The 24,477-nt window shown below is 52.2% G+C and overlaps 1 protein-coding gene across 1 annotated transcript in view; it reads left to right on the top strand.

Moving 5' to 3' along the window:
- Positions 1-24,477, top strand: part of LOC119563858 — a 58,535-nt gene that overhangs the window by 32,908 nt on the left and 1,150 nt on the right. Inside the window, exons 21-29 of the mRNA XM_037880003.2 lie at positions 1,404-1,570; positions 2,556-2,668; positions 3,393-3,511; positions 4,949-5,112; positions 6,891-7,003; positions 9,946-10,070; positions 13,428-13,643; positions 14,375-14,479; positions 23,380-23,469. Coding sequence (XP_037735931.2) covers positions 1,404-1,570; positions 2,556-2,668; positions 3,393-3,511; positions 4,949-5,112; positions 6,891-7,003; positions 9,946-10,070; positions 13,428-13,643; positions 14,375-14,479; positions 23,380-23,469 — 1,212 coding nt within the window. The remainder of the gene's footprint in view (positions 1-1,403; positions 1,571-2,555; positions 2,669-3,392; positions 3,512-4,948; positions 5,113-6,890; positions 7,004-9,945; positions 10,071-13,427; positions 13,644-14,374; positions 14,480-23,379; positions 23,470-24,477) is intronic.

Below are 24,477 nucleotides of genomic sequence, written 5' to 3'. Positions count from 1 at the left end.
CATTAGATTGCCACACCAGCCTGTCTTCCTCCCCAGCAAACTCCTCTAGGCCCTCCTGGCCCTGACCTCGCCTAGCAGGTAACAGCCAGGGAACTCCTGCCCCCGAGCTCCTCAGAGCTGTTTCTCTGCAGGGCAGAGCCCCTGCCACGGTGCAGTCACAGAAGATAGGAACTTCGCTGCTCTGTTAAAGAATCGCTACGCCACAGCTTATTAATGTACCTGGGTAAATTCACCTTCCCCTCAAGCCCAGCACTGACCTGGGTCATAGTAAAAGTGAAACAAGTTTATTAACCAAAGAGCCTGGTCAGGTGATACCAAGGAAAAGGGATAAAGGCAGAGACGGTTACAAGCACATAAAAGTGACAATGCGCATCTAAATGTCTAAACCGTAACCCAGCAAGATCCAGTCGGTGTTCAGGATGGTTTCTGTCACCCCAGTCTCCTTTCCAGCTTTCCACAGGCCAGCCTGGCCAGGGCCGAACACAGCGATCGGATCGCTTGATTTCTTTGTCTCCTGAGGTGACGGATAAAAATGGTGTTTCCCTCTGTTCCTTATACCCCTCAGGGGATGTCTTTATCTTACAAGTCAGGAAGGGCCCTGGAGTCAGTCTCCTGTGTCTCTCAGGGGTGCAGGAGCCATGTTAATTCTGGGTCTCAAGATCAGTTGCAGGATAATCCCCACTGATTTAGCTCCATGGCTTTGTGTACTGCTAATCTGTACATTGAGGGAAACCCGCATTCCTTTGTCTAGGACAGACTCCTGTTTGTCTCCTTTACCTGGGCTCAGCTGTCGAGTCTTAAACACATTCTAATAGCATCATACAGAGGAAATTCATAATGTTGCATGTAAGGTTAACTCATGCCTGTTACAATGCTATCAATAACCAGCATGTCATTAGCCTTCCTATGACCCCTCACAAGGCACATTTTATGCAAATATCCTTGTAGCAGTGTTGCGGGTGTGAGTCCAGGTGTGCCTGGGGACACAGACTGCCTTTGTCCTGGCTCCTGCCCTGCCTGGGTAATGGGTGCTGCCCTATCCCTGAGACTGGCTGCTCTAGGGAATGTCCGTGGGGGAGCAGGGGCTGGGAGTGGGAGTCGGGACAGAGATCAGTTTCTGACTCTGCCTGATCCTTGGGCCGGTTCCTGCACCCTCCTGTGCTTCAGCTTCCCCTCTGGAGGTGGAGACAGTGACAGGTGCTGCTGTGCATGAGGGATGGCAGGAAAGCCTCTACCCGCTTTGGGCCTGCACAGCGCTTTGAGATCCCTGGATGGAGCAGAGATCTCTGTGTGACTGGTGTATGGGGAGGCCCTGCCAAGTCAGTGGGCAAGGACTGCAGGCCCTGGCCCAACAGGCATGTCTCTGGTGATGAGTGAGGGCTGTCTCCTTGTTGCCTCACCAGGTCTCGTGAGTGGGAGGTGCCCCAGAGGAGCTGGCTGGTGGTACTGGGATGGACACTGTTACTATGTGGAGGAGAGCGATGCCAAGACATGGCAGCAAGCGGAGGCAGCCTGCAGTGCCTCTGGAGAAGGCATGGGGCTGCTGGCTCTCAACAGCCTGGAGGAGAAGGTACAGGGGGCCGTGCATGGTCTGAGGCAGGACACCTGGGCCCCTCCCTAAGCAGAACAGGAGCCTTCCTAACTCCAACCCCTGGCTGCTCTCTCTGTCTGCCTGTGTGAAGGAAGGCGACTCCTGGGCCCAGGGCTCCTTTCCCCAGGTTCTTCTCACTGACAGTCACTGCAGTGAAACACCCTGGAGCCGCCTTGCATTTCCCCCACTGTACCTGGTCCTGCCAGTGCTGCTGTGCCTGTTGGTGGGGTAGCAGCCCAGGGAAAGGGTGAGAGGGCCAGCTGAGCTCCTTGGGTAGAAGAAATTGCTGCAGGACGGGGCTCTCCAGAGTCCTGGCCACATGCCTGCTCCCTGCTGGGCTCTGCCCATGGGGTGGGAGGAGCCCGGAGGGGCTTCCTCTGGCTCTCAGTTCAGCCTCACAAGGAGGACAAGCCATTTCCTCACATCCAGTGCATCCTTTCTGTGCACAGGGGCCCATGGCCTCTGGCTACTGGGCACCTACCCTGTGGGTGACGTGGGGCATGTCCTGGCTGGAGCTGGCTCGGAGGGAAGGGGGAAGGGATAGCAGCAATGTGCCCATCGAGTGCAGTGGGCAGAGTGGGAACCCCTCCCTATGGGGAGGCTCCAGGGGTAGTCCCCTCTCTAGAGGGACACATGAAGCCACTTCCCTGTGCTGCCCCCTTTCCAGTCACTGAGTGGCGGGGCGGGAAGTCTGGATACACTCCATGTGCTCTGCACCCTCCCCCAGGATGTGCTCAGGGTAGCAGAATGCCAGCTAGCCAGGAAGGAGTTTAAAGGGGCCATGGGGCAGGGTGAGCTCCTCCTGGCTGATTGTACCCCCTGCCTCTTGCCCCAGGACTTGCCCTACATGTCTCCTTCCTTCTGGGCTGCCCTTGGCTACTTACTACCCCACAGGCCCTCCCTAAGCTCTGAGTCAGAGAGCGGAGATGTGCCCTGCACTGACTGAGGTCCTGACTCCATGCAGGCCTGGGTGACAGCCATGGTGCAGAGGGACAGCTGGACTGGGCTGAATGACCTCGATGGCGATGGCAGCTGGACGTGGGCAGTGGCTCAGTACACAGATGGCGCTGCCCCCTGGTGAGCATGTAGCTGACAGTAGGGGCGTGCTGGTGTTTTCCCTTGGGGTGGGGATGCTCTCACACAGACAGGTGTGTTTGGCCTCCAGCGGCTCAGCTCAGCCTGCTGTCCTGGGGACAGTAATACCTGGCGCTGCTACTGCATAGGGGGTAGTGCTCACTCCCTAGTTGGGCCTGGTCTTGCAGCAATGAGACCTGAGCCTCTCTCCAGCCAGTCCTACTCACCTGCCCACCCTCGCAGAGCAGCTGGCATGGCCTGTGTACAGGGGCACTGTGAGGGACTGTAGGTGAGTCCAGCACTCCTCCAGGGGATCAGCTACATGGGGTGGCATCCCCCTTTGCTCCCTCACCCATGGGGCCTGGGGCGTTTCTCCCCCTCCCCTCCCCGCCTGTGGGGACAGGCGCCTGGGGTGTTTCTCTCCCCCCACCCATCTGTGGGGCCGGTGCCTTCTCCATTGTTCAGGGACTGAGGTACCTCCTGAACCCCCCTCCATGCTGCATGCCCCCATCAGTAGGCCCAGAGTGTGGGGCATCCTGCCCAGGTGGAGGTGCCCACCATACCCATCTCTGTCCAGTGGGCTAAGGATGTGGCCCTTTCCATGGGAGGTGTTCCTGAGGCTTCCCCTGGACTGAGGTGCGAGCTGCAGGGGCTCCCTGCAGTGCATTGTCCTGTGTGGCAAGGCTCTGGCTGCTGCTGGAGAGACCGTTCTGTGCTTCCGCCTCAGGCTGGCTGGTGTGCCGCTCCTTCGAGGAGGCTGCGTGAGCATCGGAGCCCTGGGGGATACTGGCCTCACCGCGTCCAACTGTTCAGGACTCAAGCCATGGGTCTGCGAAGGAGTGGAGGGTAAGTACCTGCCAAGCTGCCCCGATGGAGAATTCAGTGCTGAGACCCTCGGGACTGCCTGGGACACCACACACTGACCAGGGAGCCTGGCAGCCCTGAGCCAGGCTCAGTAACCCTCACCGTTCAGCAGCTGCCGAACCTGCTGTGAAAATACTGCATGTCTGGTCTGGCAGCTGGTCTCCTGTGCCAGCCCCAAGGGTGGGAGGGGGGAAGCTCCTTGTCTCCTGTCAGGGAGTGGGTTGAAGGCTTCTGCGTGGTAACAGTTCATTGTGCTTCGAGCATGGTCTGTGGGCCTGGTGCACAGCTGGCCAGGGGTACAAATGTCCTGACTTCCATACTGCAGCCTTAGCTGCCCTGATGTGATGACACGAATGCTGGCAGTTCTTATAGGCTAATCACACTGTGGGCACCTGGGTCTGGCCCATGACCTTCACCGGGGGAAGATGCTGCACGCTGCTGCTGGGCCAGGGAGTCCCTATTTGTGAGCCCTACCGGTGCTGCTGGGTCTGAAGAATGCTGGCAGGGGTGTCATTCCCTGTTCCTTCTGGCTCCTTGGCACACTTGCTCACTGGAGTTGCCAGTTTTGCTTTCCAATGCTCTGCCAGAGGCAAGGCTGGGGGCAGGGACCTGCTGACATACAAAGGAGGGAAACCAGCTGGCCACCTGAGGGCTCAGATAAAGCCGGGGCAAGGAAAGTTCAGTTCCAGTTGTGGGAAGATCTCAGCTCAGTGTGGTGCCACCAGGGGTGGAACTCACTTCCCAAGAGGCATGACAGGAGTCTGTGGCACAGGGTCTCCTCAAGCCACGCTTGGTGAGCATCTCCGGTGTGTGCTTATGAGTCAGAGGCCCCCACTGCTCTGGATACATGGGCATAGGTCCCCGGAGCAGGACAAGTGAGAGCAGACACAGCTCAGACAGTGGCAGGAAGCAAGAAGCAAAGCGGGTCAGGGTTGACTATTGAGAAAGTAGGCTAGGGTCTAGCCCAGCTCGGCATGCCGTGGCAACTGCAGCCCAGCACCCTGTGGCAGACACAGTCCAGCCCAGGATGCTGTTTGCTATGGCATGTTGTGTGGGGAATGGTGCACTATAGCCCAGCCTCCATCTGGGTAAATAGAAAATTTAAAGCGAGAATGCGAGCTCGGGCTGAAAAGACCAAAAAGGTGAGATTGCATGGGCATTAGCCCGGGGGGTGGGGGTGTGTGCATGCCTGCCTGCCTGCCCTGAGAGGTGGGCTGGGCCCAGAGATGGGTCATGTTCTTGGGTTTGGACTGAGTGGGGGGTTCTGTGGTTCCTCCTGATCAGTTCCTGCCCAACCCACCCCCGCTGCTGAGTGCTGTGCCTGCTTGGACACTCGCTGCTATTCCACAAGTGACTCTCTCTGTCACGGAGATGATCCTGAGCCCTTGTTTCTGAGACAAGGTTTTCTCTCCATGGCAGTTCCCTGGAGCCGCTGTCCCACGGAGCCTGGCTGGAGACACTGGAATGGTAGCTGCTACTACTGGGACTTGTCCTTGGCCAGCAGCACCTGGCAGGAGGGGCTGCAAGTGTGTCGGCGGTTCAGACAGACCGAGTTGCTGTATCTGACCTCGCGCCAGGAGAAGGTGAGAACCAGAGAGCCCAACCCAGCAGAGCACCAGAGACCCACTGGACTAGCACGCACCTCAGGCCTCCGAGAGGAGATGAGGTGGGGCAGGGCTCCCGGCCCTGCTGCTGGAACAGGACTCTAAGCTGGGGCCCATTGAACCCAGCTCCCTGAGCAGGCAGAGTCCTAACACTGGAACCAAGATGAGCCAGAGGACATAGACCAGAGTCTGAAGAACAGGAAGGGGGCGGAATTGGTTGATTTTAACTGTGTGTAGGAAACAAGGCCCCCGTCTCTCACACAGGTCCCTGTCTTCACACTGGGCTGCCTAACATCAGGCATCCAAATGCAGAGATGCTGAGCTCGCCACTGAGCTGCAGGGGTTCAGCGTTGCTGCTAATCAGTTTAGGACCTCAAGGCCCAACTGTTTGAAAATGCTGGCAGGAGTTGGGTGACCATGTTTCCCTATGCTGAATACGGGACACGTGGTAAAATTACTGGTATTCAAATGAGTTCAATGGCAACCAATCAGAACTATGCAGTACAAACATTCAAATTAACATCAAGTTGATTGAGCCCGTTAAAAAGAGACCCTGCATAGTTGGATTCTTTTTATTTACCTTCTTATCTTTAAGGCTTTAGGGCTCACATGGGGAGAGGGGACACTCACTCTCCTGTACACCTCTCTCACACAGGTGGGTTACCGACCAACCTGACCCTCCCTGCCTGGCATTCTCTGCCTCCATGCCTGGCTGGGCCCTGGGACAGACCCACCTCTCCTAGTACCTGGCACTGTGTCTTCCCAAGGCAACGTGGGTGGGGGCACACAGGGTCCCCCCCCAGATTTCTGTCAGGGTTCACACCAGAATGTGGCCAGCAGCAGCCTTTCGTCACTGTGTGGGAGGGAAGGGACAGGAGTTGCTTTCAGCTGCGGGGAAAGTGGGAGGAGAAGGGGTGACCTGGCCTGTGTCTTTGCAGAGCTCATCCCTTCCCTTCCCTGGTGGCTGAAAGCAGCTTGTCCCTTCCTTCCTGCACAGTGTCGAAAGGCAGCTAATACCCCTGGGATGCTGCTGGCCACTAACCTAACCCAGCCACCTCCTGTCCCCCGGCTACAGTGTGGGCAGGAAGGGGTTAAGCCTTGGTATGTGGAGGGCTCGGCTCCTCCTGGCCAGTCCCCTGGGCTGGAGGGTTTTGGGCTTTGGGCACGGGCCCAGCTGGAGTAAGTGGGGGAAGGAAGGAACCTGCCGGCCAGGCTGCTGGTGAGCTGAGCACTCCGACCAGGGGCTGGTTCTATGCACAGCACTGGGAGCAGAATGTGCCCCCGGGGGGGCAGATGGGTGGGCAGAAGAGGTGACACTTAACCAGCTGGTGCCTGTCCGCAGTCACCGCAGCACGCAGTCAGTGCTGGCCGGAAACTGGATGTGCGGCGGGGCCGTGGTGGCCGATAGCCAGCATGCAGTGGGGGCTAAGCTGACAGACCAGCAGGGGGAGTGGCCTGCCCCACATGCTGTATCTTCACCCCACAACCAGTCTTGCACACCCACCCCCATCGTCAGCACCTGTAGGTGGGTGGGCGTCTGGCCAGCAGGGATCCGTCCAGCAGCAGGACCCACCCGTACTGATTGGGGGAGACAGAAAATACGGGACAATTTGCATGTTTTAAAGAAAGTCAGGACACTTGCAGGAGGGCTTAAATACAGGACTGTCCCTTTAAAAATAGGACATCTGGTCACCCTACACAGGAGTGTAAGAGAATGTCCTGCCCTCCAGTCCTGAGACTGTCCTGTTTCCTTCCAGGACTGGATATGTTCAAACTTCAGGGGAGTCTTCTGGACAGGCCTGAATGATCAGACGGATGAATCCGTATTTCAGTGGACTACAGGCGATCCCATCACCAGGCAGCTCGCAGAGTGAGCACTTGGCTTTCCTGATACTTGTTGACATGGACATTATGTGAAAGCTGTTATGGCAGGGCCTGTACGAGTCTTGGCCAGGCAGAGGCACACAGGAATCAGCAGGCTGGATCAGATGTCAGTCCATTTAGTCCAGTGTGCTTCTGACAGTGGCCGGGACAAGACACTTCCTACAGGGAAGGTGTTTGAAACCCCGCACTAGGCAATTTGGGAGTAAACCTCCCATAAGAAGAGTTTCTTCCTAAATCCCAGCAGTGGATTCTGGCTCTTGCACTGAAGCATGGGGAAGGAGTACTTGTGGCACCTTAGAGACTGAGCATGGGGGTTTCTTTCCCTGAATGTTATCCCATCTGATGGTTGGGCACGTCCTCATTATCCAGAGAAGTCTCCCCTCCTTTGGGAACTGCTGCTAAGCTATTGCTGTGCTAGTGATATGGGAACTGGGACTGAGACCCAGTAAAAACATCCCAGCGAGGGGCCACCAAATGCCCACTGGGTGGGAAGAGCTGTTCATCTTTGTGATCAGGGCTGGATTCACACCCCCCCCCCCCCCCCCACAGGTGGAAGGCTCTGTAGCTCATTAGCACCACCCTGAGGCAGCCAGCCCCCTACAGTGCTGATGTGCCTCCGTGGAGAGCGAAGTTGTGTTCTGGATAGAGACGTCAGTTCAATCAGTCTGACCTTTGTGGCGCTCGCACAAGTCAAGTCTTCAGCTCTCTTCACCCACAAGCAGTGGTCTTGCCCCACCCAGGCCGTTAGCCAAGTCTGAACATAGAACCTCCAGATACACAGCCCAGATCTCCACCCACTGTAGCTATAGGTGAAACCGTGGGGAGAGGCCTGCTATTATCCCCTTCAGGGAGCAGCTATTTGTGAGCTCGCACTAAAACATTGGGTGTCAGGATTCCTGTGTTCTGTGCCTGGCTCTGGGAGCTGAGTGGTCTGGGGGTTTGAGGCAGCGTAGCCCTGTTTGGGACACCTGCAGGAAATGAACCTGAGGTCTCTAGACCTAAAAGCACCAGTTTCTGCCACTTGAACAAAAGGGCTGTTCCTGGTAGCTCAGAGCCGTGGCAGAGTCCTAAATCGCTATATGTGGTCTAGCCACTAGATGGGGACAAAGGTCCACACTGTGAGCGTGTGTTGCGTACGTTCTTGACGTATGTTCCCAGGAGAATTTCCCAGGAAAGCTTGGTGGATTTTTTCATCACTGAGCATTTTTAAATCAAGGCTGGATGTTTTTCTGAAAGCTCTGCTCTAGGGGTTATTTGGGGGCAGCGCTCCAGCCCACGCTGTGCAGGAAGGTCAGACTAGCTGATCCCAGTGGTAGTTTCTGGCACTGGAATCTGTGATGCTGAACAGAGCGCTTCATCCGCAGGCCCGACCTCCTTTAAAGTGACCGTTCACAATCTGGCCACTAAATGACCCCCAGATTAAAAAGTCACTACTCAAGCAAAAAAACCGAGGAGCCCTTGTGGCACCTTAGAGACTAACAAATTTATTTGGGAATAAGCGTTCGTGGGCTAAAACCCACTTCATTGGATACATGCAGTGGAAAATACAGTAGGCAGTTATATGTACAATGTTTGATGTCTGATTTATGTCCATTTATTCTTTTGCGTAGAGTGTTCGGTTTGGCCAATGTACATGGCAGAGGGGCACTGTTGGCACGTATCACATTGGTAGATGTGCAGGTGAACAAGCCCCTTATGGTGTGGCTGATGTGATTAGGTCCTGTGATGATGTCCCTTGAATAGATATGTGGACAGAGTTGGTAGCGGGCTTTGTTGCAAATCAGACATCAAGAATTATAACAGTCAAAAACCAGGTTTCAGCCGTGTTAGTCTGTATTCGCAAAAAGAAAAGGAGTACTTGTGGCACCTTAGAGACTAACCAATTTATTTGAGCATAAGCTTTCGTGAGCTACAGCTCACTTCATCGGATGCTTATGCTCAAATAAATTGGTTAGTCTCTAAGGTGCCACAAGTATTCAGAAACCAGTCGGAGAACACTTCAACCTCCTTGGTCACTCAATTTCAGACCTAAAAGTCGCAATTCCCCAACAAAAAAAACTTCAAAACCAGGCTCCATCAAGAAACTGCAGAATTGGAATTAATTTGCAAACTGGACACCATTAAATTAGGCTTGAATAAAGACTGGGAGTGGATGGGTCATTACACAAAGTAAAACTCTTTCCCCATGTTTATTTTTGCCCCCCCCCCCCCCCACTGTTCCTCACACATTCTTGTCAACTGCTGAAAATGGCCCACCTTGATTATCACTACAAAAAGTTTTTTTTTCTCTCGCTGATAATAGTGCACCTTAATTAATTGGTCTTATTACAGTGTGTATGGCAACACCCATTTTTTCATGTTCTCTGTGTGTATATATAATCTTTCTACTGTATTTTCCACTGCGTGCATCTGATGAAGTGGGCTTTAGCCCATGAAAGCTTATGCTCAAATAAATTTGTTAGTCTCTAAGGTGCCACAAAGACTCCTCATTCTTGTTGCTGATGCAGACTAACACGGCTGCTACTCTGAAACCTGTACTCAAGCAAGCTGCTCTAGCACAGCAGGCTGCATGCCTCTCTAGTGGGGAGAGCAGGGTGCTGCCTGGTTCCTCAGCTGCTCCTTCCAGTTGCAGAGATGTGTGTTTTGCCACTGCTTTCAGCTGTGCTGGAGGGAGCATCAGACACAGCATAACCCAACTTCTCTCTGGAAGGGCAGGTCTGTGCCAGGGCCTCCTGGGAGTTCCCACCTTCCTACCCAAAGAGAAGCACCTCCAGGCAGGCTAGGGGAATGAGGCTGCTGAAAGGAAGGGGTGGTGAGCAGCTGGGCATAGGGGGCATGACAAGCAAACCAGGGCTAAGCCGAGTGCTGGGGCTGGCCACTGCTTGCCACACAGTAACAGCCCTGCTGTTCATTTATGTTTTGGGGAAGGCACTTACGAGACGACCTGGCGGATGGCAGCCTGAAGGATTGTGTGTGGCTGGATACAGCAAGCGGACTTCTAACAGATGCCAGCTGTGAGGAGAGAAAGCCATTCATCTGCAAGTGCAGCGAGGGTAAGGGACTAGCCAGTGCCAGCCCAGAGCCTGAGCCCCACACTGGCTTTCCCAGGAGCAGGATAGGCTGCATTGACATCCCTGGGGACTGAGTCCTTTATTTAACCCCAGAGCAGGTGCAGCCTGGGCTCTGGCAGTGGGAGCTGCCCTACCCACCTCCTCTGCCATGGGAGGAGGCTGACTCAGTAACCTGTTCTTTGTGGCCTAGTTGGTCCTTGGCCCTGCCGTTATGACTGCCAATAAGTGGGCAAAGCAGCGTCCGTTGTAGGGCTGGACAGAGAACAGGACAGACTGGGACCTCCCAGCTCATTTCCCTCTGGGGCCAGCTAACAGCCCTGGCTTTAGTTCCTCCCAGCCCGACAGAACTGCAGAGAGATGCTTGCTGGCTTCCCAGCTTGTGACGGCCTCTCCAGTGGAAGTGCAGTGTCACCCCTGGCCCCAGCCATTGCTCACCAAGGTCCTGTGTCTGGTCAGTGGCCAGAGGAGTAATGTGGGGCTGCTTTGAGTCTCCTTGATTCAGGGAGGTCCTTCTTTTGTGACATGTCTTCTCTCACTCTTTGTATAAAGCTCCTCTGTGCCTTGACCTGCCTCTGGGGGCCGGGCTCTGTCAGCTCACAGGGGGCTGGCTCAAGTGAAATTTCCGAGCTCTCCAGTAGTGCAACTCTCTATTTCTGCAAAAAGAAAAGGAGGACTTGTGGCACCTTAGAGACAAACAAATTTATTTGAGCATAAGCTTTTTCATCATCGGATGCATGCAGTGGAAAATACAGTGGGGAGACTTTTTATAAACACAGAGAACATGAAACAATGGGTGTTACCATACACACAGTAACGAGCGTGATCAGGTAAGGTGAGCTATTACCAGCAAGAGGGGGGGGGGAAAAAAACCTTTTGTAGTGATAATCAAGGTGGGCCATTTCCAGCAGTTGACAAGAACGTATGAGGAACAGTAGGGGGGGCAAAAATAAACATGGGGAAATAGTTTTACTTTGTGTAATGACCCATCCACTCCCAGTCTTTATTTAAGCCTAATTTAATGGTGTCCAGTCTGCAAATTAATTCCAATTCTGCAGTTTCTTGATGGAGTCTGGTTTTGAAGTTTTTTTTGTTGGAGAATTGCGACTTTTAGGTCTGAAATTGAGTGACCAAGGAGGTTGAAGTGTTCTCCGACTGATTTTTGAATGTTATAGTTCTTGATGTCTGATTTGTAACAAAGCCCGTTACCAACTCTGTCCACATATCTATTCAAGGGACATCATCACAGGACCTAATCACATCAGCCACACCATAAGGGGCTTGTTCACCTGCACATCTACCAATGTGATATGTGCCAGCAATGCCCCTCTGCCATGTATATTGGCCAAACCGGACAATCTCTACGCAAAAGAATAAATGGACATAAATCAGACATCAAACATTGTACATATAACTGCCTACTGTATTTTCCACTGCATGTATCCGATGAAGTGGGTTTTAGCCCACGAACGCTTATTCCCGAATAAATTTGTTAGTCTCTAAGGTGCCACAAGGACTCCTCGGTTTTTTTGCTTGAGTAGTGACTTTTTAATCTGGGGGTCATTTAGTGGCCAGATTGTGAACGGTCACTTTAAAGGAGGTCGGGCCTGCGGACGAAGCGCTCTGTTCAGCATCACAGATTCCAGTGCCAGAAACCACCACCACTGGGATCAGCTAGTCTGACCTTCCTGCATAGCTATATGTGGTCTAGCCACTAGATGGGGACAAAGGTCCACACTGTGAGCGTGTGTTGCCTACATTCCCGACCTACGTTCCCAGGAGAATTTCCCAGGAAAGCTTGGTGGATTTTTCATCACTGAGCATTTTTAAATCAAGGCTGGATGTTTTTCTGAAAGCTCTGCTCTAGGGGTTATTTGGGGGCAGCGCTCCAACACTATTGTGGAAAAGCAGCATCACTTGCCCCAGGAAAAGTCCTCCTTTTCTTTTTGCGGATACAGACTAACACAGCTGCTACTCTGAAACCTCTCTATTTCTGCAGAGTTTAGGAGCTTGCCAGAACTGCTACCTCCTCCAGCCCCTTAGCAGCCTCTTCTGGAGGTGCTCCCCAGTGAGCTCTGCCCTCCAGATCCTTCCCCTCTACCCCCACACACGACCCACTTGTCCAGGAGCACTACTAAGCCAAGGGGGTTTGGGATGCCTGGGAGGGAACCTGCAGAGTTTAAAAGCAGGTTCCTAAGATTGGGAGGGCCTAGTTTATGGTAATTAGTTTGTAATTACATCATCTTTAGAAGCCTCTTCCTTATAACCACAGGCAAATCATCCTTTTATTATTAATTTGAGTTGAAAATAACCCCTAGCACCATGGCAGTCACAGAAAGTATCTTGCCTTTGATCTTTAATTACTTGTAATTTTGCAAGGAATTAAACTCTTCAAGCCAAGTAACAACAATTTGGCACGTAGTCTTAACCCCTTCTTTGTGCCTGTAGCAATAGCAAGGTGTACACAGACTAGATCTTAATTCTCCTGGCACGGAGTACCCTCCTCGCCTTCCAAACAGATGTCCTTGTTCTCCTGTTCCCAAGCAATGCACAGCGCTACTTTTATCAGTCTGGCTGGGGGAGAGGAGCGCAATGAGGGGCAGCAGCAGGAGGAATTCAAATAAAAATGGAATTTTAAAATGTGCTGGATTTGGAAGGAGGATCACATTCTGCTCCAGAATGTCCCATCCCTGGCAGAATGCGAAGCCCCTGTTCATGCCGGGCCTTGGGGGAAGCTGAGAGCCCTAGCACAGTCTGGGTGGGAGAACAGATTTCCAACATAGCTGTGCTGCTCTGTCCCCCCTCCATTCCCATCACTGCCCCCCTGGGTGCATTTGTGCTCCCCCAGCCCCGCTTTGAAAGCCATTACTTTCTCCTCAGCTTCCTTCACACCGCCTCACAGGCTCCAGCCATGTGTCCCAATCAGAAAGTGGGACAGCACTGCGCCTAATCCTGTCCCCGTTCTACCTCCCTCGCAGCTGCTTGCACTTCCTCCTGCCCCAGAACATCCTCCTGCACTGCCCGTTCCCTGCCACCCCTTTTGGCTTTAGTTGTGGCTGGGGTTTGAGGCTGGCTGTGGCTTGTTGGGGACACACCGACAACTCTGAACTCCTGGGTGGCTGCGGGTTTCTGTTCCTGGTCATTGCGATGTGCACTGCCGTACCTGCAGCAGGCCCATCACCTCCAGCAGCACCATCACGCTGGGGCTGCAAGGGGTTAGTGCAGGGCCTTCGCTGGCTGTGCTGAGTGGAAGCGAGGCTGTGGCTCGCAGCTGGGTATCTGACAGCACAAGTGTTTTGCAAGAGACCCAGAGAAATTGTTTTTCACCTCTGCTTCCCCCAGCTACCGAGTGGTTTGTGAAGCAGCCTGGCCGGGGCGTGGTGGGAGACCCAGCATTCCTACACCCCTCTGCCGAGAGCCTGGAGAAGGCCAAGCAGGAGTGCCTCCGCGAGAGGAGCGTGTGCCCAGCCGTTCTGCAGGCTGGGACAGGCTTCTACCTGATCGGCTCCATGGCTGGCATCATCTCCCGACCCAATTCCACACTCTACGTATGGACCAGTAAGGGCAGATCCCTGTTCAAATGCCTCCCATCCTCATATCTGCAGAGATAGCATGGCCTTGTGCTGAGAGCAAGGCATTGCGGGCCTGATCCTACCCTGCCTGGCTCCTTTGCCAAGTATTTGACGCCCATGCAAGGGGAGTGCCTGGGTGTTGGTGCAGGATGGTAGAGGATCAGGCCTGGGGACTCGGCAGACCTGGGTTCTAGTTTTAGCTCTGCCACTGATCTGCTCTGTGACTTGGGTCAGTCAAGCCCATCAGTCAGTGCCTCAGTTTCCCCCCAGCCCTAGATTCACTGTTGGGCTGCAGGACACACAAACTGGGAATAACCCGGGTGCAGGCGGGCATCTGCATTGCCTATATCCCAGCCTCTGGCACAGGGCGTGCTCCAGCAGGCTGGGGGCAGGGCAGAGACAGGCTGGGAGCTGGGTACTGGGGGGAGGGAGAAGAAGGAGGCATGGCTGGGGAGGTCCCATGCCCTGTTGATTCTGTACCTCTACACAGCCCCATAGGGGCTACTGCAACAGGGGTGCAAGTCGGGACCAGCATGTCCTTTGTCCCGGTGCCAGTGCAGGGTGAGTCTGTTAGCCCATTTGTGCAACACTTGCTCTGCTCTGTGAAGGCTGTCAGACCTGGGAGCAGGGGGCTGGGTGGGTGCCAAGGGCTAGATCTGTTTGCTCAGCCTATGGCCTGGTGCGGTCTGCTGAGCATCCTCTCCTCTTTGGTTGTAGTATGTGCTGAGGGGTTCAGCGGCCTGCGCTGTCATAGATACACTGCCCCCCAGCAGCGACCTGCGTGTGACTGCAGTGGCAGAGTCCGGGTGTCGGCAACCCAAGGTGAGAGCCCGGGCCCGTCTGCTGCCTGGTCTGGTGAGGTGAGAAAAGGGGCTGGCTGTGGCAGGAGCCTCGGGCATGTCATTCCATAGGGGATGTTAATTGGGAATCCTACAAAAAGTGGAAACGGATGAATTGCTAAAGAGGATCACAAAAGAATAGCACAAGCATAGAATCATAGAACTGGAAGGGACCTCAAGAGGTCATCTAGTCCAGTCCCCTACACTCGTGGTGGGACTAATTATCTAGACCATCCCTGACAGGTGTTTGTCCAACCTGCTGTTAAATCTCCAATGATGGAGATTCCACAACCTCCCTGGGCAATTTATTCCAGTGCTTAACCACCCTGACAGGAAGTTTTTTCTAATGTCCAATCTAAACCGCCCTTGCTGCAATTTAAGCCCATTGCTTCTTGTCCTACCCTAGAGGGTAAGAAAAACAATTTTTCTTCCTCCTCCTTGTAACAACCTTTTACGTACTTGAAAACTGTTATCTTGTCCCCTCTGTCTTCTCTTCTCCAGACTAAACAAACCCAATTTTTTCAATCTTCCCTCATAGGTCATGTTTTCTAGACCTTTAATCATTTTTGTTGTTCCTCTCTAGACTCTCTCCAATTTGTCCATATCTTTCCTGAAATGTGGTGCCCAGAACTGGACACAATACTCCAGTTGAGGCATAATCAGAGCAGAGTAGAATGGAAGAATTACTTCTTGCTTACATCACTCCTGCTAATACATTCCAGAATGATGTCGTCCCCCCCCCGCCGCCCTTTTTTTTTTTTTTTGCAACAGCGTTACAGTGTTGACTCATATTTAGCTTGTGGTCCACTATGACCCCCAGATCCCTTTCCGCAGTACTCCTTCCTAGGCAGTCATTTCCCACTTCGTATGTGTACAACTGATTGCTCCTTCCTAAATGGAGTACTTTGCATTGGTCCTTATTGAATTTCATCCTATTCACTTCAGATCATTTCTCTAGTTTGCTCAGATCATTTTGAATTTTAATCCTATCCTCCAAAGCACTTGCAACCCCTCCCAGCTTGATATCGTCCACAAACTTTAAGTGTACTCTTTATGCCATTATCTAAATCATTGAAGATATTGAATAGAACTGGACCCAGAACTGATCTCTGCGGGATCCCACTCATTATGCCCTTACAGCATAACTTTGAACCACTGATAACTACTCTCTGGGAACGGTTTTCCAACCAGTTTTGCACCCACCTTATAGGAGGTCCATCTAGGTTACATTTCCGTAGTTTGTTTATGAGAAGGTCATGTGAGACCGTATCAAAAGCTTTACTAAAGTCAAGATTACCACATCTACCGTGTGTCCCCCATCCACGAGGCTTGTTACCCTGTTAAAGAAAGCTATCAGGTTGGTTTGACATGATTTGTTTTTGACAAATCCATGCTAACTGTTACTTATCCCCTTATCTTCTAGATGTTTGGAAATTGATTGCTTAATTATTTGCTCCATTACCTTTCCAGGTACAGAAGTTAAGCTGACTGGTCTGTAATTCCCTGGGTTGTCCTTATTTCCCTTTTTATAGATGGGCATTATATTTTCCCTTTTCCAGTTTCTGGAATCTCTCCCATCTTCCATGCCTTCTCAAAGATAAGCATATAAATCAGACAAAATCAAAAACGCTAAGGCACAAAATGGATTACACTGAGCAAGGGACATAAAAGCATAAGAAAAGGTTCTTTAAATACATTAGGAGCAAGAGAAAGACAAAGGAAAGTGTAGGTCCTCTACTTAGTGGGGAAGGAGAGCGAACAACTGATAACCTTAAGAAGGGTGAGATATTTAATGCCAATTTTGTTTCAGTCTTCACTAAAAAGGTTAATGGTGACTAGATTAATATTAACAACAAGGGGGAAGGAACACAAGCCAAAACAGGGAAAGAAGAGGTTAAGGAATATTTAGATAAATTAGATGTATTCAAATTGGCAGGCCTGATGAAATTCATCCTAGGGTACTTAAGGAACTAAGTGAAGCAATCTTGGAACCCCTAGCAATTATCTTTGAGAACTTCTGGAGGATGAGTGAGGTCCCAGAGAACTGGAGAAGGAAAAACATATCACCTGTCTTTAAAAAGGGGAACAAAGAGGATCTGGGGAATAATAGACCAGTCAACCTAATTTCAATACCTGGAAAGATACTGAAACAAATCAGTAAACATTCAGTTTGTAAGCACCTATAGGATAACAGGGTTATAAGGAATAGTCAGCATGGATTTGTCAAGAACAAATCATGCCAAACAACCTAATTTTCTTCTTTGAGAGGGATGCTGCCCTAATGGATAGGGAGGAAGCATAGATGTGGCATATCTTGATTTTTATTAAGGTTTTTGACACAGCCCCACATGACAGTCTCATAAGCAAACGAGGGGAAACGTGGTCTAGATGAAATTACTATAAGGTGGGGGTGCACAACTGGTTGAAAGATTATACTCAGTGGTTTTCTGTCAAACTGGGAGTGTGTAGTAGCCCCACAGGGGTTACGCCTGGGTCTGGCACTAGTCAGTATTTTCATAAATGACTTGGATAATAGATTGGAGAGTGTGCTTATAAAATTTGCAGATGACAGTAAGCTGGGAGGGGATGCAAGACCTTTTGGAGAACAGGATTAGAATTCAAAACAACCTTGACAAATTGGAGAATTGGTCTGAGTTCAACAAGACGACATTCAGTGAAGATGATTGCAAGGTACTACGCTTGGGAAGGAAAAATCACGCGCACAGCTACAAAATGGGAAGGAACTGGCTAGGCGGTCACACTCTGGGGGTTATACTGGGTCACAAATCGAACAGGAGCCAAAAATGTGATGCAGCTGCAAAAAAGAGGCCTCTAGTTCTGGGGTGTATTAACAGGAGTGTTGTATGCAAGGCCAGGTCTGCACTATAAACTTAAATACTATCCTATAAACGCAGCACTCAAAATCCACACGCCTGAGCGACGCAGTTGTACCAACTTAACCCCTGTTGGCAGACCGCGCTGTGTCGATGGGAGGGCTTCTCCTGTCGACGGGGCTCCCGCCTCTCCGGGCGTGGATTAACTAGCTCCATGGCAGAAGCGTCTTCACTGGAGCACTCCAGCGGCGCAGGTGTATTAGTGTAGTGGCACTGCCCCGTTTTGTGTGTAGACCTGCCCTAAGACTCGGGAAGTAAGTGCCCCTCCCCCCCACCTGCTTGGTGCTGGTGAGGCCTCAGCTGGAGTCTGGTGGCCAATTCTGGGTGCCGCCCTTTAGGAAAGGTGGAGACAAAATGGAGAGAGTCCAGAGGAGAGCAACAGAAATGATGGGTCAGGTTTTCTAAACCCTTTATGAGGAAAGATTAAAAAAAACTAGGCATGTTTAGTGTTGAGAAAAGAACACATGGGGAGATCTGGCAATAGTCTTCAGCTAAGTTGGCTGGTGTAAAGAGGACTATGATCGATTGTCCTTCATATCCGCTAAAGGTAGGACAAGAAGCAATGGGCTTAGATTCATAGATTCCAAGGCCAGAAGAGACCATTGTGATAGCTAGTCTGATCTCCTGTGTCCCGCAGGCCAGAGACCTTCCCCAAGATAATCCCTAGAGCAGAGCTTTTAGAAAAACACCTAGTCTTGACTGAAAAATTGTTAGTGATGGAGAATCTACAACATCCCTTGGTAAAGTGTTGCAATGATTAACTACTCTCACTGTTTTTAAAAAAAAAAAAAAAAATGTAGGCCTTATGTCCAGTCTGAATTTGTCTAGCTTCAACTTCCAGCCATTGGTTTGTGTTATAAATTTCTCTGCTAGAGTCCCCCACCCTATCAGTATGGCCTGCATTCTTTGTTCCTAGACAAATACATTTATATTTAGCCGTATTAAAACACATATTGTTAGCTTGCACCCAGCTTACTGAGTGATCAAGATTGCTCTGAATCAGTGACCTGTCCTCTTAATTTACTGCTCCCCCCCCACAATGTTTGTGTCATTTGCAAACTTTGTCAGTGATTTTCTTTTAGATCATTGATAAAAATGTTAAATAGTGTAGAGCCAAGAACCGATCCCTGTGGGACCCCACTAGAAACACACCCACTCAGAAAAGATTTCCTCTTTACAGTTACATTTTTGGAACCTATCAGCTAGCCAGTTTTTAATCCATTTAATGTATGACATGTTAGTTTTAATCTGCAGCAAGAGAGATTTAGGTTAGATATTAGGCAAAATTTTCTAGCTATTAAGGTAGTTAAACTATGGAATAGGCTTCCAAGGGAGGTTGTGGAATCTCCATCACTGAAGTTTTTAAGAACAGGTTGGACAAACACCTGTCAGGAATGGTCTAGGTTTACTGGTCCAGCCTGATGCAGGGGGGCTGGACTCATTGACATCTTGAGATCCCTTTCAGACCCACACTTCTGTGCTTCTATATATGTAGGATCCCACACTGAGCGCCTCGCACTATGCTGCCCCCAGCAAGTAGCTGATCAGAAAATGGGTAACTGCCCATTTCACAGGTTTTGCATATTGTCAAAATATATTGTGTCCCCATCCCTGTGGCCTCTGGGTACATGACACACAAAGCAACCAACAGTTTATACCTAGCCCTGCTCCAGCCACCTCCACAAGAGACATCAAATGCAGAGACAAGGTGCATGAGATAATATCTTTTGTTGGACCAACTTGTGTTGGTCAAACTTTCGAGCCATGCAGAGCTCTTCAGGTCTGGGACAGGTACTCGGAGCATCACAGCAAAATGCAAGGTGGAACAGATTGTTTAGAATAAGCAGTTAGCTCATATTCTAAGGGACCATTCAAAGTGAAGTGGACCCTTAACATCTCTTCAAGTTATAGAACAAAAAGTGGGGTTAGTGGGTTACAGATTGTTGTAATAAGCCATAAATCCAGTGTCTCTGTTCAGTCCATGACTTTTAGTGTCTAACAGAGTTATGAATTTAAGCTCCCAGGCTCGTCTTTTGAAAGCGTTGTACAGGTTTCCTCTGAGAATGAGGACTGACAGGTCAGATATGGAGAGATCGCTTTGTGAAAAGTGTTCATCCACAGGTGACAGGGTGTGTTTTGTCTATCATTTTCCTGTGAGTTCATTCGAGAGTGCAGTGATTGTCTGGTTTCACCCATGTAATTGTTGTTGGGGCATTTAGTGCACTGGATGAGGTACCCCACATGTGATTGGCATGCGTAGGATTCATGGGTCTTGGAAGGTGTGTTGTGCGGGGGTGTTGATCGTTGTAGCAGTGGAGATATGGCTGCAGGTTTTGCATCTGTTCTGGCAGGGCAGCCGTTGCCTGTGTCTAAAAAGATGAGCGAAGCCCCACAAAGCTGGGGGGGTGGGGTGGGATGTGTGCTCCTGTCATGGAGAACCTAGCTCCATCACCGGCGAGGGTGGGGACAAAAGGAAGGGCTTCAGCTGATTTGTGCCGCCAGGACAGGCTGCAGGAGACTGGCAGGCTCAGGCATTGTCAGTGTTGGAGACCTTAGCTTATGCCTGAACTCCCATCTCCTGAATGGCGCTGAGGGGCGGGGACAGGGCTCAAGAAGGCTGCTTAGACCCCTGCATTGCTGCATATCCACAAAAACAAGCTGCCTTCCTACTTCCCAGACTGTGTGTGTTCACATGGCTATCCAGACTGCTCCCCATGGCTCTGACCCAGACCTCCAGCTGAGCGTGGCTTCCTTCTCTTGTAACATACTCAGACTGATGCCTTGCACTGCAGCTGGAGGTGGGTGGGAACCAGGACCACACAGGGGGCACAGGACTAGTGGCTCATACTGCTGCTTTCTGCACTAGCCAAAGCTTGTGTATAGTCTCCTGCAAGGTGCATTGCAGTATTGTAACCTGGGAAAGACACGGGGGTCGGTCTGGCCCATGGGAGCCTTGGGGGTCGGTCTGCATCACCAAGGAAGGCTGCAGCCTTTCAGCTAGCTGCAGCGGGAAGGATACCAATCCCTTGAGTGCTGTGCACACGAACGACTGAGCCTCTGGAGTGCCCCATGAGCCAAGTGAACAAGTAGCCCTAGCCCATATGATGCCAGTGGAGCTGAGGCAGGGAGAAGTCTGAGGGACTTGCTCCCACAGCATGGAGCCAGGGTGAGAAATCGGGAGTTCCCAGCCTGCGCTGGAGCAGCTAACCACGCTGCACCTCGAGTGGGACGAGCCAGTTGGAGCAGGGAGAGTTCCCAGCCATTTCCAAAGGGTGCCTTGAATTCCTCCCCCAGCACTGGCAGCATGGCCAGCCCCAGGGTTCAAAGATCCTAGGTCAGGCCCCAAAATCGTGAGATTGGCTTTACAAATCTAGAGATTTGAAAGAAAAAACCTGCTGGGTTCTTTTACTGGCCTTGGGGGGTGTTCAGGCTTTTCTCCACAATCACAAGGGCTAGAAACTGAGTCTTTTTTAAAAATGGATGCTGGGATTCCACCTAATCCCACGACTCCAGGAGCTGGGGCTTTCAGGAAAGCACCAAATGTGATAAGACTATGATATAATCACGAGATGGCAACTCTAGACAGGGATAGTCAAGGGCCAGTGCTCTGCATGGCCTGGGCAGGCATGGCCTGTGTTGTGGGACCCTGAGTCCTGTGTGGCCTGGGGTGTGTTGTGGGACCCAGTGTTGTGTATGGCCTGAGCTTAGGTTTGTCAACCCTCCAGGAATTAAAGATTAATCTTTAATTAAACATAATGTCATGTGATGAAACCTCCAGGAATTCATCCAACCAAAGTTGGCAACCCTACCTAAGCTGTGTTGTGGGACCCAGTGTTGTGCCTGGCCAGGGCAAGCCTGGGCTAAGTTGTGGGAGTCACGTGGAGCATTCCGGCTGGGGATTAGTGTTGAAATCCAAGCTTTGCTTTAGGACAGAATAATATCAAGCCCTTTGCATGTCAGGATAATTAATAATTAAATCAGTTCCTGCTCTGCGCCTTTGGTGTTTCCAGGAGGTCTGGCAGGATGTGGGGCATTGGTTTGTCAAGGTACTTTTCTCCCTGGACTCTTCCAGGTAGAATGATTGGGAAGATCTCCCTTAAGGGGGAATGGATCCCATGATTCCCCACAGGTCTGTAGGCAAGGTCTTGTACTGCTGGTGTCCAGAGCTCAGATACAATGGAGCTGCCAGTCCCCCTTCCTGCTGGTGCCCAGAGCTGTGCTCCTTCCACGTGACTGCTCAGGGCCTGGCTGGGGGGTTCCTGTGGCGAACGTAGTGCCAGTGTCAGCTGGGAGCCTGCAGCCTAGACTCTGTTTATTCACAGGACAGGTCCAGTGCGGGTGGGGCAGCAGCAGCGTCCCCCCTGCCCCACACCAGCTGGCGTTGTGCCTCAGACCCCACACTCGCCCCCCATGTCCTGGTAGGCTGAGAAGGGTGCAATGGCTCTGTCAGTCTTGGGCCTCTCTGCTGAGATGCCAACAATGGTGCTTCCCTGCCCCCTGGCAAGTGGGTTGAGAGCACCTGACTCGTCTCCCTGGATTGGGAGCTCTTCCGGGCAGAGACTGTGGGCTGGGTTCTCCAGTCTGCTATGGCCCCACAGTGCCACTTACACAGCTCAAAGTGGCCCCAAGGCAGCTGGAGAATTCGGGGGGTTCTGGTAGGCAGGGGACTCCATGCTGGGGTAAAGCTGGTGGCAGAGGCTCTGACACTTCCTGTGCCAGCTGCCCCCTTGCCCTTGGTGTAAACAGGAGGAGGGGGCGTGTTGGGAGGGAAGGGGCAGCGCTACCCCAGAGACCTTGTGCCTGTGGTGCTGTCCTGCCCTGTGCCGTGGCCCGGCAGCCCTGAATCGTGAGCTGCAGCCAGCATGGATGGTGTGGAGCCCCGTGTCATGCTCAGCATCTCAGAGAGCTCGCTGCCAGAGCTGGGTACACAACAGCAACGGGCCATTGACCAGCCAGAAGCTGGGAACTTGTCCGCCGCTCCCCCTGCAGGATTGCCATTCTGGTTACTGTCACCTGTTGGATCCCAGCTGAGCCCACTGTGTGCACGTGTGTGGGTGTGAGTGAATGTGCACATATATTTGTGTTGGGGGGTGCATACATTGTGCCCACACCTGTGGGTGTGTGCACAGGTGCCTAAGAAGAAGTGACGTTTTGATTAGATTCCCAAATCTCTCTCTCCCTGGCCCCCCCCCCCCCCCCCCGGTGAAGTGATGCCTTTTATGCCAGTTCTTCCCAGGGCAAGATATTCACAGCCAAGTTCCAGAGCCTTGAAGAGAGCAGGCTGAAGTGGGAGCTGCCTGTGTTCTGACAGGGCCCTGGGGCTAGCACCTCGTAAAAGCATGAGGGCCTGGGCCGAGTCCAGGACGACGCCCCACGCTGAGCTGTTCGCTCTGCTCTGCAGAGCAGGGCACTGGATTATCACTTGCAGACAAACCCAACCCTCCACAGGGACTGGAACGCTGCCTTCTGGGGCTTGTCGTTCTTCAGCTACCCGACTGCTTGTTTGCCAAAGGAATGGCCTGGAGCCACTTCTCTCAGGAGCTCGTTGTTGCAGGGCCAAGGTCCTGGGCGTTCAATATAGGTGCCCTTGTTGGTGGAGGTAGGGTGACCAGATGTCCTGATTTTTATAGGGACAGTCCTGATATATTTTTTTTTTCTTATATAGGCGTCTATTTCCCACCCCCCCGCCAATCTGTCACGATTTTTCATACTTGCTATTTGGTCGCCCTAGGTGGAGGTGATGCCCCTGCACGCTGCCAGGGGATTGCGAGGACTCCGGACTGGAGTTACACTCGTGCACACGTAATCGATAAAACCCCACACCTGGACAGGAAACAGGCCCTGTGGAGGGCTGGCTCTTGCTGTCTGTCACATCTAGTTTGACTGTGAGGTTTCAGGGCGGTGCTGGGGCGTTCGTCACTCAAGGTCTGGTGGGGGGGGGGGGTGTCTCTCTGGGGAGAGGATAACAGCCACTCGTGTCTCTTTGCAGTTTGTGGTGTCCCTGTGCAGAGCTGCATTGACTACTGTCGCCACACAACAGCCCAGAGCAACTGCTCTCTCTGCCTGCCCGTCTGCTCTGGTGAGTCCTCATCACCCATGGCCTAGCTGGGTGCTTTTGTGCCCTGGGTTGGAGCAGTCGCTGAGTAGCACAGCTTCTCCTGGCACAGAGGGCAGGGCTGTGCCTCCAGCCCTGGCATGGCAGGGGGCAAGGGAATGGCCTTCTGCAGCACGGAGAGCCTCCCAGCCCAATCTTCTCCTGGCTTCATCAGGCTTTGAGATGCTAGAGTCACCCTGGACCCTCTCTCTCTCTCTCTCTCTCTCCCCCAGCTGGAGAGCTCACGGCATTCCCACTTTGCCTTTGGCTGACCTGACAACTGGTGCAAAAAGCCCTGATGCAAATGCCCCCCATGGAGACGCAGCCCCAGAGAGCAGCCAGGGAGGGGGTGGCCAGCCTGCAGGGTCCCGGGGGGTAGAGGGTTGCAGCCTGTGGGTCTGTGAGACCTTGGCAAGCAAGGGATGCATGGCATGTCCTCTCCTGTGCTGTCTGGGGGTGACACTAACTCTGGCCACATCTGGACGAGGGAAGGAGTAGGTAATTAGAAATGTGTTAGCCAGCGTGATTTAATGAATGGAGTCTAAATACTAGTGTAGACGGGGCACAGCACCTTTCAGACCTAGCTGGCTGGTCATAGTCAGCCCAAGATGTTGCTAGGGCCCTCTTCTATGGCTCAGGGGCTGGCAGATTTGCTAAATGCTCCACCTCCCCAAACAGGATGGGAGGTAGGGAGACCTGCTTCAGCTGTGCGGCTTCTTTGCTTAAAGGCTATTGGTCCATGGCAGCCTGTCTGTCAAAGTCAGGAGGCTTCAGGGTTTCTTCCAAATGTGGCTCCACCCAGCCTGGGAGCAGCAGGTCTTGGCCACAGGGAGCCGTGGTTATTCAGTGTCATGCTGCGCCAGAGTCTGTCCCCCGTGGCCCTTAGGAATGGTCAAATGGGTAACGGCCAAGGAGCAGCCCCTTGCTATCCGGAGGGGCGTCCCAGGAGGGGAGATCAGAGCAGTTGCCAATGCAGATTGTTGTCTCCAGTGC

This window comes from Chelonia mydas, chromosome 16 (assembly GCF_015237465.2).
Source record: "Chelonia mydas isolate rCheMyd1 chromosome 16, rCheMyd1.pri.v2, whole genome shotgun sequence".
Classification (NCBI taxonomy): Eukaryota; Metazoa; Chordata; order Testudines; family Cheloniidae; genus Chelonia; species Chelonia mydas.
Note: the sequence above shows the minus strand (reverse complement) of the source record. Positions and strands in the feature narration are given on the sequence as shown.